The following is a 17,090-nucleotide window of genomic DNA, read 5'->3' on the forward strand; positions in this document are numbered from 1 at the left end:
CATATTTTTTAGATTTGTTTTACCATGGCTATTCAATTTTAAAAGTTTATCAAATTAAGGCTGACTTCCCTGAATCGTCAAGCAAGTCATTTCTTTCTTTCCCAAGGTACGACTGGAATGGCCCACCGATCTGGCCATCAACCCCATGGATAACTCCATTTACGTCCTGGATAATAACGTAGTTTTACAGATCACCGAAAACCGGCAAGTTCGCATCGCTGCCGGGCGGCCCATGCACTGTCAGGTCCCTGGAGTGGAGTACCCCGTGGGGAAGCATGCGGTTCAGACCACCCTGGAGTCGGCCACTGCCATCGCCGTGTCCTATAGCGGGGTCCTTTACATCACCGAAACTGACGAGAAGAAGATCAACCGAATAAGGCAGGTCACGACCGACGGGGAGATCTCCTTAGTGGCTGGGATACCCTCGGAATGTGACTGCAAGAACGACGCCAACTGTGACTGCTACCAAACCGGAGATGGCTATGCCAAAGACGCCAAACTCAGCGCCCCGTCCTCCCTAGCCGCCTCTCCAGACGGCACCCTGTACATTGCAGATCTGGGAAATATCCGGATCCGGGCCGTGTCAAAGAACAAACCTTTACTTAACTCCATGAACTTTTACGAAGTTGCCTCCCCAACTGATCAAGAGCTCTATATCTTTGACATCAATGGTACTCACCAGTACACCGTGAGCCTAGTCACGGGTGACTACCTGTATAACTTCAGTTACAGCAACGACAACGATGTCACCGCCGTAACGGACAGCAACGGCAACACCCTCCGAATCCGAAGGGATCCGAATCGGATGCCGGTGCGGGTGGTGTCTCCCGATAACCAGGTGATATGGTTGACCATAGGCACCAACGGGTGTCTAAAAAGCATGACTGCTCAGGGGCTGGAACTGGTTTTGTTTACTTACCATGGCAACAGTGGGCTTTTAGCCACCAAAAGTGACGAAACTGGATGGACAACATTTTTTGAGTAAGTATACGAAATTTTTACTCAGCTTATAAAAATACTGATATCACAATAGAGACTGTAATAATAACTACATGCCTAAGGACTGGCAGGAACTATGTTACTGAGGTCCTAAAATGTCTAATTTTTAGATCCCTCTTAAAAGAAAAAGTCAAAATTATGAAAATTAGATGCAGAGCCTTGGAAGAGACTCATACATGTTAAATGCCTCAGAGATTACATTTCATTTAGCTCCATGGTAAATTTACCTCTCCTTAGGAACTGACATTTTGCTCCAAGTACACTTAGCAGATTAGTGACAGACCTTTCAAAGGACAAACCGTAGCTTTAGTTTTAGGCCTAAACCCTCTGGGTTCGGATTTACCAGGCTGATAAAAAGCTGACTGCGGGGAAGCTTCCACTGAAGAAAAACTTTGAAAATCGTTCACAATGAACTTGGCTGGTTACCTCGGCGTGCTGCAAATGTTACTCTTATCAAACAGAGGGCTTAGCTTTTCATAATCAGTTATTGGAGAAGGTAAGCCATACTTTGAAGGACTTTGCAACCAAATGCAAATCGGGACCGTTGGCCACCATTTTGAAAGCATAGGGGAAGGGGAAGGGGGCGTTTGAAGCCAGGGCGTCTGTGTGGAGAAGTGGGCCAGACGATATGCATTCTGGTCATGTTTTCATGAGGTCAGGGAGACCGAAATGAAAATTAGCTGTTGTATATTTTATGGTGTGTGTACTTTACAGTGAGCGCGTGTGAGATCGTTTTCAACTGCTGGTTCGCTTGGCTAGCATTGCACGAGCTAAGTAAGAGAGGACATGTTGACAACTTCAAACTAGTGCTTGGGATGAGAATTTTGAGTCCCTTAGTGTGATTTTTCACAGTGACATGTTGAAGCAGAAGTCTTTTCTCCAAGACCACACATCTAAAATCACAACAGAAGCGACTAGAAAAAGGAATCCCATACACAAATATTGTTCATAAGGCTGCTCTGGAATGGATCCTCCGCAGAAATCTTTGTTCCCCCTGTAGTTGGAGCAGCTTTTCTTTTTCCATGACAGGTTCCCTTTTAATAAAACGAATGTTCCCCAGCGGCATGGTTTTGTCAGAGGAACAAACCTTTTCAATTGAAGAATTACATTAAAATTCTGTTCTTAGCATTCCTTTTCCCTCATTTCAGAATCGCAATAGGAAAGGAATAAATTGGAAGTTAATGGAAGGCACTTCCTTTGCAGGGCTTTCAAAGTGATAGCGGGTTCTGTTGCCAAAGACGGAGACGGCACCGGAGAGAAAGCGCGGCCATTAGACAGGTCTGGGCAGGATAGCTGTCCTCATTAGAAGCTCCTCAGTGATGGCGGGGCCTCGGGTAGGGTTTCAATGTAGTTGAAAGCGGGGAGAGAAAACAGAGGCTAAGTTTCCAGTACTGTCTAAGACTCGGAGCTCTGCTCTGTGGGCCATTTTTGAACATGTCCTTGTTGGGTCCAGAAACTGACACTGCACGATTCTCCGTGTGGTGACACAGGAACTGGAAGCTGCCAGGATGGTTTCCTGAGGGCCATCGAAACTTGGAGAGTCAGAGAAACCGGCACACGGTGCCGTGGGGGAGGGAGGGATGAGGGACAGTTTAAACAAATTTGGGTTGTTTTTTTTTTTAATTTCTTAAAGAAAAGGTGGCGAATCAAAAAAATCATACTTCTTTATTTAATATATATATATATATATATATATATATATATATATATATATATCCTTTGAGAAATAAAAGCACTTTCAAGAATCAGGGGTCTGGTCTGGTCAGCATTATAATAGGAAAAAGCATCATTCTATACAGCGGTGCTGACCATTCCTAAAGCTGTGACCCCCTCATGTGTTCCTCATGTGGTGGTGACCCCCCAACCGTAAGATTATTTTTGTTGCTACTTCATATCTGTAATTTTGCTGCCGTTATGAACTGTAATTTAAATACTTAGTGTGCAGGATATCTGACATGTGACTCTTTGAACGGGTCCTTCAACCCCAAAGTGGTCACAACCCACAGGTTGAGAACCACTGTTCTAGTAAGCCACAGTACAGACTTATTACACGACACGCGTGTGTGAGGCCATGAGAAAGTGTAGCCAGAGAAATGACAGCAAAAGTAACTATCTCAGAAGGTTATTATGAAAATATTTAAAGTATAGCCACGCAAACTCTCTCGGGTATATTTGAAGAGTAGATTCAACCGAACAGTATTTGCAAGTTACTTTTCTAATAAGATTAGCAGAAATATTTGGTTTAAAAGCAGTAACATGTTGGGGATCAATGGGAGGAGAGGCCCTTGGTCCTGCCAAGGCTCAATGCCCCAGTGTAGGGGATGTCGGGGAGGGGAAGCGGGGAAGGAGTGGGCGGGTGGGGGAGCACCCTCATGGAAGCAGGGGATTAGAGGGTGATTATGGATGGGAAACCAGGAAAGGGGATAACATTTGAAATGTAAACTTAAAAAACCAATAAAAGCAGCAATACCTATGTGTAATCCCAGCTCTCAGGAGAATGAGGCAGGCTGTGGACTGAGAGTCTGAGGCTAGCCTGCGCAACACCATAGATTAAAAACCAGAATGAGCTGCATATTAGAACCTCATCTCCAGCTTTTGATTTTTGAAAGCAATGTGTTATTTATTTTCCTCTACATAGTCTCAGCATATATATATATATATAAATTTTTAAAATTGCCAAGAACACGTATGCTTTTATAAAGGTATCTAAGAGTAGAAGAATTAAAGAATCCAGAACTGCTAGGTCCAAATAAGACGACTTTTATCGTTGTTACTCTACGTGCTGGCAAAAACGGCCACTTCTTCAAAGGGTCAGAACCCGTAAAGCCCCCTTTCCAAGGCACACCAAGCAGAGGGCGTGTCCTCTTGGGAGTGCCTGCGAGGCTGGAGGATGCCTAACATTCTCATAGCGCAGCACATTTTGTCTGTGAACCTTGGAGACGAGAAACGGGAAAACCTAGGCCCTACTTCAACTCAAAAGAGACCTTGACCCGTTTCTGCTTACTCCACCCTGACCTTCACAATCAGTTTCTGTGGGTGTTCTAGCGTGAGACGGGGCCTCTGAGTGACCAACAGGATGATGCAATTCTCAGCTCATCTCTGGGCTTCCATGACCCAAGTCACCAGCAGGACCATATAATGTGTGTGTGTGTGTGTGTGTGTGTGAGAGAGAGAGAGAGAGAGAGAGAGAGAGAGAGAGAGAGAGAGAGAGAGAGAGAGGAGGAGGAAGGAGGAGGGAGAGACAGAGACAGAGAGAGAGAGTGCTTAACCAGGAAAATAATCCTTTGCTGTTTTTGAGTTACCCAGTTAGGAGCCGTTGAATCCTAGCCCTGTCCATCTCTGACTCCAGCCTTGACCTTGGCTGTCTGCTGGCTGTTCTCTGGGCCAGTGTCCTCCAGGCCTGCAGGTGTCTCCAGTGTTCTCGTATTTCATGATCGGCTTGGAGCTTTTTCCTGGCAGAGTTTACTCGACCCCAGCCACCGAGATCGAGCAGCAGTCTTTCCCTGTTGAGTTAGGCTGTGGGGTAGTCTGGGATGGTCTCTTCTTGTTAGCAGCTGTCCTTACTTACAATTTAGTCTGTCACAGTTAGCTGCATTGAGAACAAGGACATAGGAAAGAACAGTAGTGTCGTCCTGTGTGTTCCTCAGGGGACTCGGGGAGCCAGCCTGCCATCACTAGCCCAGAGCCCAGTTCCTCCTCTTTCCGGCTTGCTTATCACAGACCCAAGGCCAGGCCTTCTTCCTCACCTTCCTCAGAGCCTCAGTCCTGGCCGTGTTAGCCCATCATCTTCCTCTTGACAGCAGGCAGTGTCCTAACAGTTGTGTGTGCGCAACTTCAGCTTGAGGATTTCAGACCCTCTCCTTATTACCTGTGGAGAGCTAGCTCCTCAGGACTTCCTCTGCCTTTGTAGTTACTAGCGAAGTGATTCTCCACTTCATGTTGGTACCCTGTGTCTACCTCAGATGTAGACACTTGTTCATAAAGAAGGGGTTTGATGGGTTTGACAATGGTCAGAGTTTTACCAAAATTATGAGGCGATTGTAACGGGGGTTGGGGGGATCATTGCCAACCAAGAAACGTGTTTTCTGTGACTTTCACCACACCAGTCCCTTAAGCTGGTAGGTGGTCTGTAATCATCTCTTGGCATAAATACCTCTATACAAAGAAATGGCAGCTTTCGGTCCAAATCCCCATTTGTTTACAGCCAGATTATCAGCTAGCCTAGTATCTAAAAAAGGTTTGAAATTAAAGCTTTTATCGACTAGAAGCAGATGGAAGACCTGGAATCAATCAATCTGCCTACTGTAAAAATAGAGTTGACACAGCTCCTGCCAGCGAAATTCCAAAGGAGAGCGAGTTCAGATTCCGCACCGTGCCTGTTTTCATCTTACTATGTTCTTGTTGGTGGTACAAACACGAGTACACCATTAGCATTTTTGCAGTCCTGGTGTGAGTACAAAGAAAATGGGGGAATTTTTTTTTCAGTGCAAGCTGTTATCTCTGCGGATCCCACAATTCATGGAATGTTGCGTGTGCACGCACAGCGTTCCTCCTAGCTTTTCATTGAAGAAACATTGAAAGCAAAAGCCAATGATGTAGTCAGGTGAATGTTCAGGATCCAGCAGTCTTAGGACGTTCTAGAACTGGCTCTCCCCAAAGCGCCTTTGAAAAACTACTGTATAAATGATCTCTGCTCTCTGGGATCGTGCAAACCCCTGCACCAATCTTTAATACAAAAACTATCGATATCCACATTTTTCCTGTCCACCTTTTGATGTTTACCCAATAGCAGTTGTTTGCTCACTCCCTTTTTCTTTATAAAGTAAGAACATCCTCAGCTGGTCTTCTTGCTCAAATAATTGAGTGAGAAAAAAAATAAAGACTTCATACCGGAAGCGTTTTATTCTGAAATATTGCTTTTAAGGAGCGAGGGCCGCAAGAACTGTGTGTATAGCCGGTTGTGGTGGCCTAGCATCGTGATCCCCAAAATCAGGAGGCAGGAGTAGGAGGATTGGGAGTTTGAGGCCAGTCCGGGGTACACCAAAAGGTCAAGGGTAGTCTGAACTACGTAGCAAGGCCCTGTCTCATAAAAGCAGGGGTTAGGGATAAACTCTAAATCTTTAGATATCTAAAGGGAAAAGGTGGCCCCAGCCCCAGTCATTGTGAAGAAATAGGAGGCCAAAAAATGGTGAATCCTATTTGAGAAAAGGCCTAAAGACTTCAACATTGGACAGGACATGGTGCCCAAAAGAGACATAAGGTACGAGAGCTTCCTCTGTAAGCGGCTCAAAGTGCTTACCTCCTGCCATTAACCAGTTTAGCCCAAGCCCTGGACCAGCAAACTGCTCCCAGCTGCTTAAGCTTACCCACAAGTACAGGCCAGAGGTGAAGCAAGGGAAGAAGCAAAGGCTGCTGGCCCGAGCTGAGAAGAAAGCTGCTGACAAAGGGGACGTCCCAACTAAGAGACCGCCTGTCCTCCGAGCAGGGGTCAATGCAGTCACCACCTTGGTGGAGAACAAGAAGGCTCAGCTGGTGGCGATGCCCATGACGTAGAGCCCATTGAGCTGGTGGTCTTCCTGCCTGTCCTGTGGTGAAAGATAGGGGAGGGGCCCTACTGCATCATCAAGGGAAAGGCCATGTTGGGCGCCTGGTCCACAGCAAGGCATGCACCACTGTTGCCTTCACATGGGATCACTCGGAAGATGAGGGTGCTTTGTCTAAGCTGGTGGGGGCTGGAGGACCAATGTGCTTGGTCCTAAATCTGTGGTTCGCATCACCAATGCCGAAAATGGCAAAGGCTGAAGAACTTGCCGCTGAACTGGGTTAAATATACACGGCTAAGTTTTCTGTACATAAATAAAATTACAAAATTATCCTCAAAGACTGACTGACAGACAGACAGGCCTTAAAGGAAAGCAAACATCTCTTCATTTAAATATAAGTTCAATATGTTGTACCTGGTATGAGAGAGGGTTGAGGGGGAGGGGGTGATTCCAGCTTGCAGTTCTTATGAGCCCCCAGTAAGTCAGACAAGTCACTCTAATTTAAGGTAGATAGGTGGTTTCTTGAGCACAAGAGCTTTCATGTCAAAAAAAAAAAAAAAAAAAGAGACTCTAGACCTGCCTGTGGCAGTTTCTCTCCAGGGCATCTGTGGTTGTTCCGTCCTCATTAGGACTCCTTTAAAAGTACCTGGTACTTTTAGACATGCTGCTAGAATCCAGTGTCTGGTGGCTTTCACTCAGCTTTGGTGTCTAGGAGCTAACCTGCTATGTCTCAGGGGGTGAAGAATTATCTACAAGGTAGTTGCCTCTGACTTCGTCTTCTCCTGGCTCGATGGTCAGCAGAAAGAAGGCTAACTGTGTGAGCGTGCTATACACTGATAAGGATAAGCCTAGTGTTCGCTCGTGCTCTCTCTCGCTCTCTCTCTCCCTCTCCCTCCCTCCCTCCCTCCCTCCTTCCCAACCCCCCCCCCGCCCCAGTTTCTCTATGTAATCTCAGCTGACCAGGAACTTGCTCCCTAGACCACTCTGACCTCAGACTCAGAGATCTGCCTGCCTCTGCCTCTGGTGCTCTGGGATTAAAGGGATGCACCACCACACCTGGCAACGAGTCTTTAAAAACAATTGCCCTGAACTCTCATTTCTTAGTTAAAGCAATTCCAGAGAGACCACAAAGATCTTACCTGCTAAAAATGTATTATTTAAAAAGCTCATACCCAAAGTAAATCCATAGTTCTTACACTTGAATGCACACAGAAGCAAACCCAGGGTGTGGGATTGGGCGACGGGATAAATTATTCACTAGTAAATGGCACTTTCCAGCTCTCTGCTTGCTTGCCCACCCACATAAAACCCAAAGGGCTCGGGCATGTCTAGAGGCACTTCTTCAGGGGGAGTAGACAGCGTAGGGAAAAGCCATGAATTCTAGCTGATAGGCACATGCACACCAGTGCGTTAGTGACAACTCTCCTGTCGTGGGAGTTTGATTATTTGGAGCTGTGTATGTGTGGAGCTGAGTGTGATCTTTTGTGAGCTATATTCAGATTTACAGAGCAAATAAATGAGTTTCAGCTTTTCCCCGTTTATGTAGGTATATATGGGTCTCCAGCTCCTCATTTGGGTTCTTTATTGACCCTCATTCACGCTTTGCAATTTCAGAACGAGCTTCTGAACCATTTCTTTCTAATGAACCCAACTCTGTGCCCATGGCACAAACCCACAACGTCCCCTCCCCCACCTATTCTGATACCCTAGGAGAGTATGGTGGGGGGGACCTCAAAGAGGAGCTGGGTATAAATGCTAGCCGGCTATGGGACCCTTAGGGCACTTTCAAATCCAAAACAGTATTCGGAAGGCACAGATAGAGGAGGGAAACTCAAAGGTAATTATTCCGAGTTAGGAAAGATGCATCCTCTGCTTGTTGGTAACGAATCTCGCAGCAGCGGTGTGTTCTTGCACAGTGGTCCCTCTGACCACGGCTGATGCACAGATTGATTAGACAGCTTCCACCTGACAGGACTGAGGAGGACCCCTCCGTTCAAAAGCACCTGGCAAGCCACAAGTTGTCGTTATTTATGACCAAAAACTACATTAAAAACTACATCCCCATTTTACAAATGTGCGACTTACACTGGCCCTTGGGCTCCCTTCGATATTCCCCATGTTTTTCTTCCGTGTGGAAGGCAGACAGCATTTAGGAACTCAGGACTGACTGAGGGGAGATTTCATCCACAGATAGATGAACATCCTGGGGCAATCCTCACACTACCTTCCATTGTTTCTGTTTTGTCTGATTCTCTGATAGGTTTGCCTTACCTCTTTTTTATTATTTATTATTTTATTTATTTACATTCCAGCCACTGCTCCCGTCCCAGTGCTCCCCCCACAGTTTGTTACCCCGTTCTCCCTCCTCCTTGCCTCTGAGAGGGTGCTCCCCACCCCAGCATCCCTTTCCCTGGGTCCTCAACTCTCCCGAGGATTAGGCACATCTCCCCCGAGGCCACCCCAGGCAGTCCTCCACTATGTAGTGCTGGGGGCCTCAGACCAGCCAATGTATGCTGCCTGGTTGGTGGCTCAGTCTCTGGGAGCTCCCAGGGGTCCCAGTTTGTTGAGACTACTGCTGGTCTTCCTATAGGATCTCCCTCCCCTTCAGCTCCTTCAATCCCTCCCCTAATTCCTCCATAGGGGTCCCCAACTTCAATCCAGTGGTTGGACTGAATCTGTCTCTCTCTCTCTCTCTCTCTCTCTCTCTCTCTCTCTCTCTCTCTCTCTTTTTTTTAACCAAAATGAGTGTCCCAGGAAACATTGAGAACTATGTGGGCAGTTGAATAAAGTGGCCAGCTATAGTACACTTCAAACATTCGCCTAAACACGATAAAGGCAATATTTGATTTATTCCAAGTCCTTTCAGTAGTCTAGGTTTAAAAACAATAAAAAAAAAAAAGCAAAAATAGTAAGCAGTTTTTTCAGGCTCTGGTGCATCAGCTCCAACATGTCCATGGCAGTAGCATTACATCATCCCTTCCAGTATAATCGCTCAGCAAACTAATGTTCTCAAGGCGCTAAATTGCTCCATTAACAGCTCAAAATGAACCATCCAACCTCCTCTTTGGACTCCCCTCTCTCTACGTTCGATAGGTGCTCTGATAGGTTTGCCTTACAGCACATCATCAGCCTCCCTTGCAAATCAGCTGTCAGATAATTTACCCGAAGGCCAAGACACACACTGGACACTCTAAATGATCATCTGGGAAGAGGAGCTTCCCATGCAGACAGACCAGGATAGCTTTCCCCTTCCTATTGTTGCAGAGCTAAAGGTTGACAACTGAGAACTTTCTAGAATGGTGCATCTTTCTCCAGTTCAATCCTGGGATGGTCTAGTGAACACCTATACAGGAGCCTCAATCCTTCCCACTCAGCCTTCAGCTTCCCCCAGTAAAGTGTTGCAGACAGTGAGAGCCCCTTGTTTACATCTGGGCCCACGGGTCATTTCCAGGTCTCTAAAGCACATAGACGTTGACCCAGTGAGGACACCATACTTCTCCTCCGAACTCTAAGATCAAGAAAGGACCACCCTAAGCAAGAGATCAGAGGACTGGGGCGGCACCACATGCTTTCGCTCCTCCCAGCCCCCTCCATCCGTCCTTGTAGCTGCACCTACTCAATGCATCTCAGAGTTCTTAGACTTAAACTCCATCCCAAAGTCGGGGGGCCTGAGAACCTGAACTGGGGACACACGAGAGAGAGACGAGGAAGAGGGCCGGGGGTACGGGTCGGGGAGAGAGGGGGGAGGGGAGAGACTGATGTAAACAAGTACTATTTGAACCGAAGACACCCACGGATGTCTGGGCAGGCTGAACACGGCAGGATTTTAAATGAACATGCATTTTAGAATGACCAGAGTGTGGAGGGTGTTTGGAGACACTGGGTAGGCAAAGTGCAGTTAGAATTTAATAGGGAAGGCTAGTGGCCAGTTTTGTGAGTATTAAGCATGGACTTGAGACGATGAAAGTAGCGGGGGGGGGGAGGCGGACAAAGTTAGGAATAAGAAACGAAGGACTGAATCCAGACTAGACACTAATCACTAATCAAAACGAATTGATCATGAGGAGATGACGAGACAAGACACTCTCAGAGAGGCCCTGTTTTCCCGGCATAGATAGCAAAGGCAGGAAAGCACTAGGATACACAGGTAGTTCCCATTTGGAAGTTAGGAATGTAAGTCCCCACAGCACACTGTTACACAGGATCGAAGGGTCGGTCTGGGGACTTGTCTGTTACTGAGCACCATTATCCCCCAGAAGTCTGACACAGGAAGGCCATGATTTCAAGAACTTGGCTAGACTTAAAGTAACAATAGAAGAAAGAGAAATATACTGGCCAGATCTTAGGAGAAAACCACTCCCTGAGACGTGGGTGTGATGAGGGAGCTATGGAGAAAACTAAATTAAGAGTGAGTGAGAGCACAGTGAAGAGTTCTGTAGAAGATCCGGTGGCGGGGGAGGCTGTGAAAAACATCCCCACAGTCTGAGCTTCCTGTGGAAGTAAAGGGGGTACCGTGTACTCAAGGATCCACCTTCTTGAACCCTAACTCTTTGGAATGTTCAGATCACCTCTCCTCGTACGGACTATCACTTTCTGTCTTTGTCTTTTGTGTGTGTGCACGCACATATTCATGTGTATGTACATACAGGGCCTCTCATTGGCCTAGAGATCACCCAAGTTGACTAGGCTGGCCACCAAGTCCCAGGATTCTGCCTGTCTCCATGTCTCCAGTACTGGGATTAAACGGCACATGGGGTTGCAAGCATGCCACCACCTAGTGGCGTTGTTGTACTGGGGTTGGACCTCAAGTCCTCATGCTTGCCTGGCAAGCACTCTACAAACTGAATTGTCTCCCCAGCCCCAGCCCCAGCCCCAGCCCCCTTTACTTTTATATTGCTCCCTTGGCTTCCATTCCTCTTCCCTTCTGAAACTGAACAGTATCCATTTTCTGTCTCAGAGCTCATGGACAGACAGCATATTAGTCTCCGTCTTCCCTTGTTTTTACATTCCAAGTCTACCCACTTACTAAGCAATAGTCTAAGTAGATAGACTGAACAATGGTTTGCTGCCACTGTTTTATCTTTGCATTCACTCGTACTCCCAAGTCATGACATGTCATTGGCTCCCTGTACCTTTTTGTAACTCTACTTGATGCCACATTCCTCCTCCTCTTCTTTTTCTTCTTCCTCCTTCTCTTATCCTCTTCCTTGCCCTCTTCTTCTGCTTCTCCTCGTCTTCTCCCTCCTCCTCTTCCTCCTCCTCTTCCTCCTCCTCTTCCCTCTCCTCTCCCTCCTCCCGCTCTTCCTGCTCCTCCTCTTCCTCCTTCTCTTCCTTTTCCTCCTCCTAATCCTCCTCTTTTTCTCCCCCTCCTCTTCCTCCTCTTTCTCTGCCTCCTTTTTCTTTTCTGTGAAACAGCTTTGGTCAAATGAGAAAGGCTCTAGACTAGACTTAAAACCTAGACTCCACAACCAATTTGTCTCTCCCAACTGTGACGTTTGGCAAGCCGCAGAACTGCTCTTACTTATGAAATGAAAGGTTTCTTAGTAAGGGAATTTTTCCTATTGCTGTAACAGATCTGTGACGCTGTCATTCTTCCAGTTTTTCTTGGCCTCTGTCAACACTAATCCCATAAAAATATTTACTAAAAGTTACCGAATTTCCTTTCTGAAACAATGATACATATGGTATCTCTGTTGAACCTAGAATCCTGTGTAGTAGGATGCTGGTGGTAACAATAACCACTTACAGTAATACATGAAATTTCCTTGTAAGTAAAATACCTACCTTGAAAAGAAGTTCTCCCAATCCTAATCTCTCTTCCTTTTCTTTACTGCACATCCATCTCTCTCTCTCTCTCTCTCTCTCTCTCTCTCTCTCTCTCTCTCTCTCTATCTGTGTGTGTGTGTGTGTGTGTGTGAGAGAGAGAGAGAGAGAGAGCAAGAATACAAAGCAAAGAGCTTGCACTCTATCCATTTCTAGAACATACAGGATAATGAAGGGATGTATAGTTCTATAGAGGGGGTCTACATTTCAAGACCGACACAAATGTCCATGTTCCTCAGTCAGTGCACAATTTTAAAAGATGCAAGGGAAATGCACAGAATCCCTTGAACCCTAAGGGAGCCATTTCTGGACCTCCCAGTGAGATTCCTGTATCTGAAGGCCTGTGTATTTTCTATCCTTTGGTCAGTTCTCCTATGCAGATTATGACTATGCAAAGTCTTTGCTTGGGTCACCTTTCTTGAATGTGATCCTTGGGAAATAAATGTCTGAGGCCATCTCTCACTGTGCTCCACGCTCAAAGGGCTAGATCCACCCTTGTCCACATCCTCTGAACTTATGCTATCTGGAGAGTTCAGGGGAAAGAGAGAATGGCAAAGTGCCAGCAGACTGCTACCCTCTCTGCTTTCCTGGAACAAACACTGGTCAGACTATGTCCCTTAAGAGAGACCTCCTAAGGAAACTCAACCAAGCAAAGAAATTTAAGTTGGTGTAGCCCACCCTCTCCTGTCTGCTCTCATTCCTTTCTCAAGATCCTCTCAGCACTTGAAAGGAAATGCAAATTAAAAAACAAAAAGGCATTCTCTTTTGTCTTTCTTGTTCCTTCTTTGCTCTTTCCCTGTCACTTTGGTAACTGACTGCCCTGTCATCTGAAGTCACTTGATCCCTCTACTTATCATGATATTAGATTCTTTTTTTTTAAGTGTCCTCCCAATTTTTTGAGGATTTCCTATTGACACCATTGCTATTGAATTCAAGAAATAATAGTTTGTCTCTGAGATCATTGTTAAGAAATACCTACATATAAATTCTTGGGCTTAGTGTCACAAATCACATTATTAGTAGCATCCAAATGCCAAATCAGCCCACTATCTGAGTATAAATGATTTTGCTATTGGTATATATGTTCTTCGTCGGGAATGAGAATCAAGGACTGACTTCTGCATTCGTGTTTAGTACTGAGGGTGGGGATTTGTCACTTGACATAGTTGTCGATAGGTTGTTTTAAATTAGCACTCTAGAGGAAACACTGTCACAGCAGGTGACAACAATGAGTAGACTTTCTTGGTTTTGTTTTTATTGGCTCATGTAAAAGGAAATGTAAGCTATTAAATGTATAAGGCGGTCAGTGAAACACAAGGCCCATGAGTCTTGTTGGACAGTGAAACAGAGTACAGGAGTCTTTCATGGAAAAGCTTACTGTGATTCAAGTCTAAGAGCAAATCCACATACCTACTGAGAAACAGAGTTGGATAATAGAACTGAAGACCCAGGGAAGATGAGAAGGACTATACTTGAACGAAACAACCCATCTTAAAAAGAAGTCACATTCTAAAGTTTTGGAGAATTGCAAATCGTTTCCACTTGAATAAATCTACAGTATCAGTAGTCTATTAACACAGAGCTGTGAAGAGTGTAGGTTAGACAGAGCTTCTTTTGAGTGACAATCAACTAAAGATGCTTAAGCACAGAAGTATTATAATCATAATGTTTCAGAGATTTACCAGAAAGTGTGGCACTAGGCAGGTAGACCAGTTGTCTCTGGCAGCTGTGAGAACAGAAAAATAAATATGTGAAAGATATTATGGAGGGAAAATGGAGAGCTGAGCAGTTCATGTCTGTGAGTGAGGAGAGAGATTTCATCTCAGCCTCACTGAGGCTATGACTCTGAGGCATTTACTAATCATCTCGATGCCTAGGAAACATGAAAGCATTTTGAAAATACTCTACAAAAGCTAAAGTAGCAAGTCTAGGCAAAAAAGAATGCAATCAAAATTAAAGTCAAACAAATATAGAACCATAAAAAGGGTACCCCATCGGTGCAAGAGCATAAGGTCAGCCAGCGCCTGAGGGAGGGTGTCTTTCTCCAAACAGAGTCCTTTGTGAAGAGAGGTCAGCCGGGAGCGGGAAAGAATGTGCTGTGCGATGAGTCTGGAGCTATGAGGCTACGACCAGATGAGTGGAATAGTGAACATGAAGTTGATGTTCTGTTCAAATCCCCTAGAGCCTATTGCATTGCAAATTCAAAAGGCTAATAAAAGAAAAGCTCCATCTCTAATATACGAGTTGGGGAGGTCTAGTGCACTGAGGCCAAGCCACAAACATTACGCTGAACCACAAAGCTGCACGTAAGCAGAGGCAACGTCCAACCGTATATGGATCGATTGTGTGGAAAGGTCTCTGATCACGCAGGGTGGGGGGGTCCAGTTGGTCATTGCTGCTACATTGTTCTTAAAAAAAAAAAAAAAAAAAAAAAAGATCTTTTAACTATCATTTCTAGAAATACCTGAGAATTGTTTTTTGAGAACTGGTTTGTTTGTTTTATGTTTGTTTGTTTGTTTCAACTCCTTATCCAGAATCCTCTGGTCATTTTTAAAGTCTCCCACCTACTCATTGAGTTTTTGCTATTGGCGTGCATGTTCTTCATCAGGAATGAGATCAAGGGATGACTTCTGCATTGTGTTTAGTACTGAGGGTGGGGATTTGTCACTTGCCATAGTGAGGGATAGGCGGTCTTAAATTAGCACTCTAGAGGAAACATTGTCACAGCAGGCGGCAACAACGAGTAGACTTTCTTGGTTTTGATCTTCTTGGCTCATGTAAAAGGAAATGTAAGCTACTAAATGTTCGAAGTGGACACTGAAACACAGGGTGCATGTGCCTTTCAGTGGCGATCAGTGAAGTCTTTCCCACAGATTAGTACCTTTGTCCACAGAAATGACAAAACCTTTATTTTTTCATTTACAAAATAGGGGAGGGCTAACACAGTACAGAATTCAAAGAGCATTCGGAAAGATGTCTTAAATCCCTTGCTTTCTGAAACTGAATGGGTAACGGAGGGTAGTTCCCTGTGTTTTGCATATTCAGTAGGTCTGGAAAACTCTCTCTGCCTGGCCTTGTCCCCTGCTTGGTAAACCCCCTCGGTGCTGAGTCAGCGTTATTAGAATTTTGCTGTCCCAAAACCCTTCCTCAGTGCTCCATCCAATCACAAAGCCTGGGCAAGTCCTGACTCTCCTATTGAGTTCTGCTGCAAGCACTCCCAGCCCCCAAAGGCTCAACAACTAACTTACCTTTCTTCCCACTCCCAACACCTTCATTGCTGTATATCCAAGACCCCTCATCACCCCTCAACTCCTTCACCCCTTCCCCGACCCAGTCTTGATCTATCCAGTCCTGATAGCAGAGCTCACCCCAGGGAGGTCCATACTGGCTCCTCCAGCTAGAGACATCTCTGCCTACTTCTAGGCCCTCCTAGGATCCGTAGTAGCAGACGCTCTTTCATTGTGAGGAAGCAAACTTTCACATGTGTGTCTAGTTTGTATTCTCTCTGGATTCTCAGTGCTTGCTCCTCAGCTTTTACATTAGAGAGTCTTGAGAAACTGATGAGTAACCGGATAGCAAGACACCAGAGAGTTCTTCCTCGTTCCTGGCCTTCGGTCTTCCCACACTTTGGTCTCGTTGATGCCTTAACTTCATTTAGTCCCTTGTTTAGCCAGTTGTTGAGAACTTCCAGAGCCAAACTGTTCGGCTGAGCCATTGAGGAACCAGTTTTATCCTTATGTCCTTCTGACCGTGGGCTCTCGAAAGGTTACTTGTATTTTTATTTCCCAAAGAACCAGAGGCTAACAGGTTGCCCCTCTGAATGCTCAGAAACCTGGGCTGGATCCCTGTGTGCTTGGCCTCCGGTGATAGAAAATGCCTGCCCAGCAGGAAACGGAATGAGTGGTAAGCCAGTGAAAGCATCAAGTCAAAAGGTTGGCAAAATGCTTTCTACAGGAGAAAGGTGAAGTTTCTGCTTGAGATTGAATGGGGCTGGAAAATATAAACCAGAGAAAGGGCAGGTCAGCATCTGCAGCAGGAATGAATCAGCATGCTGGTGGCGAGCGGGATCGTGTGTGTTTAAAGCACAGATCTCGACTTTGAATCGGGCCCTGTGATTTACAGAAAGGATAATTAATAGGCCTGAGGTCAGGTGCCTAGCAGTCCCAGTGATAGCTCAGCCAGGAGAGCCCGAACGAGCCATTTAACCACCTCATCTTCAGTTTTCCCTTTATAAGGTGTGGGGAGAGCTAGCGCAGTACAGATGATCTGTAGGTAAGAGGAGATGTTAATTTCTAAAGGATTGGGAACTGTGGGTAGCACAGTGTGGTTAGGAATTACACCGAGTGTAAGCCTCAACTTGAGCTGATTTTGTTCATAACTCTGTATCTCTGAGAACGAACCTATGCAGACTTGTTTCAAGACCAATAACGTCTTCAGAAAGGCAGTGACAGCCGTAAACTATTTTGGATTTCTTTCATTTATGCCTTAATCTGCTCGGAGCCTTGGGCTTGCTAGGGAGGGGAAGATGTCTACTTTATTTCTTTAGCGTGCCTCCGTGGAGTCCAAGCAGTGATTACACGTAATGGTGCGTCGGTTTCTCTCATCTCCCTCTCTCCCCACTTCCTCATGAGCGCCCATTCCCTGCACTGACTGAGCAGCGTGACTGGCTGTCAGACCACGTCAGTCAAACCCCTGACACTGACCCGTCTGAGTTAATGGGTCAGC

At 45.7% G+C, this 17,090-nt stretch overlaps 1 protein-coding gene across 1 annotated transcript in view; it reads left to right on the top strand.

The window, feature by feature from the left end:
• Tenm3 (teneurin transmembrane protein 3) overlaps positions 1-17,090 on the top strand; it is a 603,629-nt gene that overhangs the window by 562,523 nt on the left and 24,016 nt on the right. Inside the window, exon 25 of the mRNA XM_032919375.1 lies at positions 107-981. Coding sequence (XP_032775266.1) covers positions 107-981 — 875 coding nt within the window. The remainder of the gene's footprint in view (positions 1-106; positions 982-17,090) is intronic.

Source organism: Rattus rattus, chromosome 13 (genome assembly GCF_011064425.1).
Source record: "Rattus rattus isolate New Zealand chromosome 13, Rrattus_CSIRO_v1, whole genome shotgun sequence".
Taxonomy (NCBI): domain Eukaryota; kingdom Metazoa; phylum Chordata; class Mammalia; order Rodentia; family Muridae; genus Rattus; species Rattus rattus.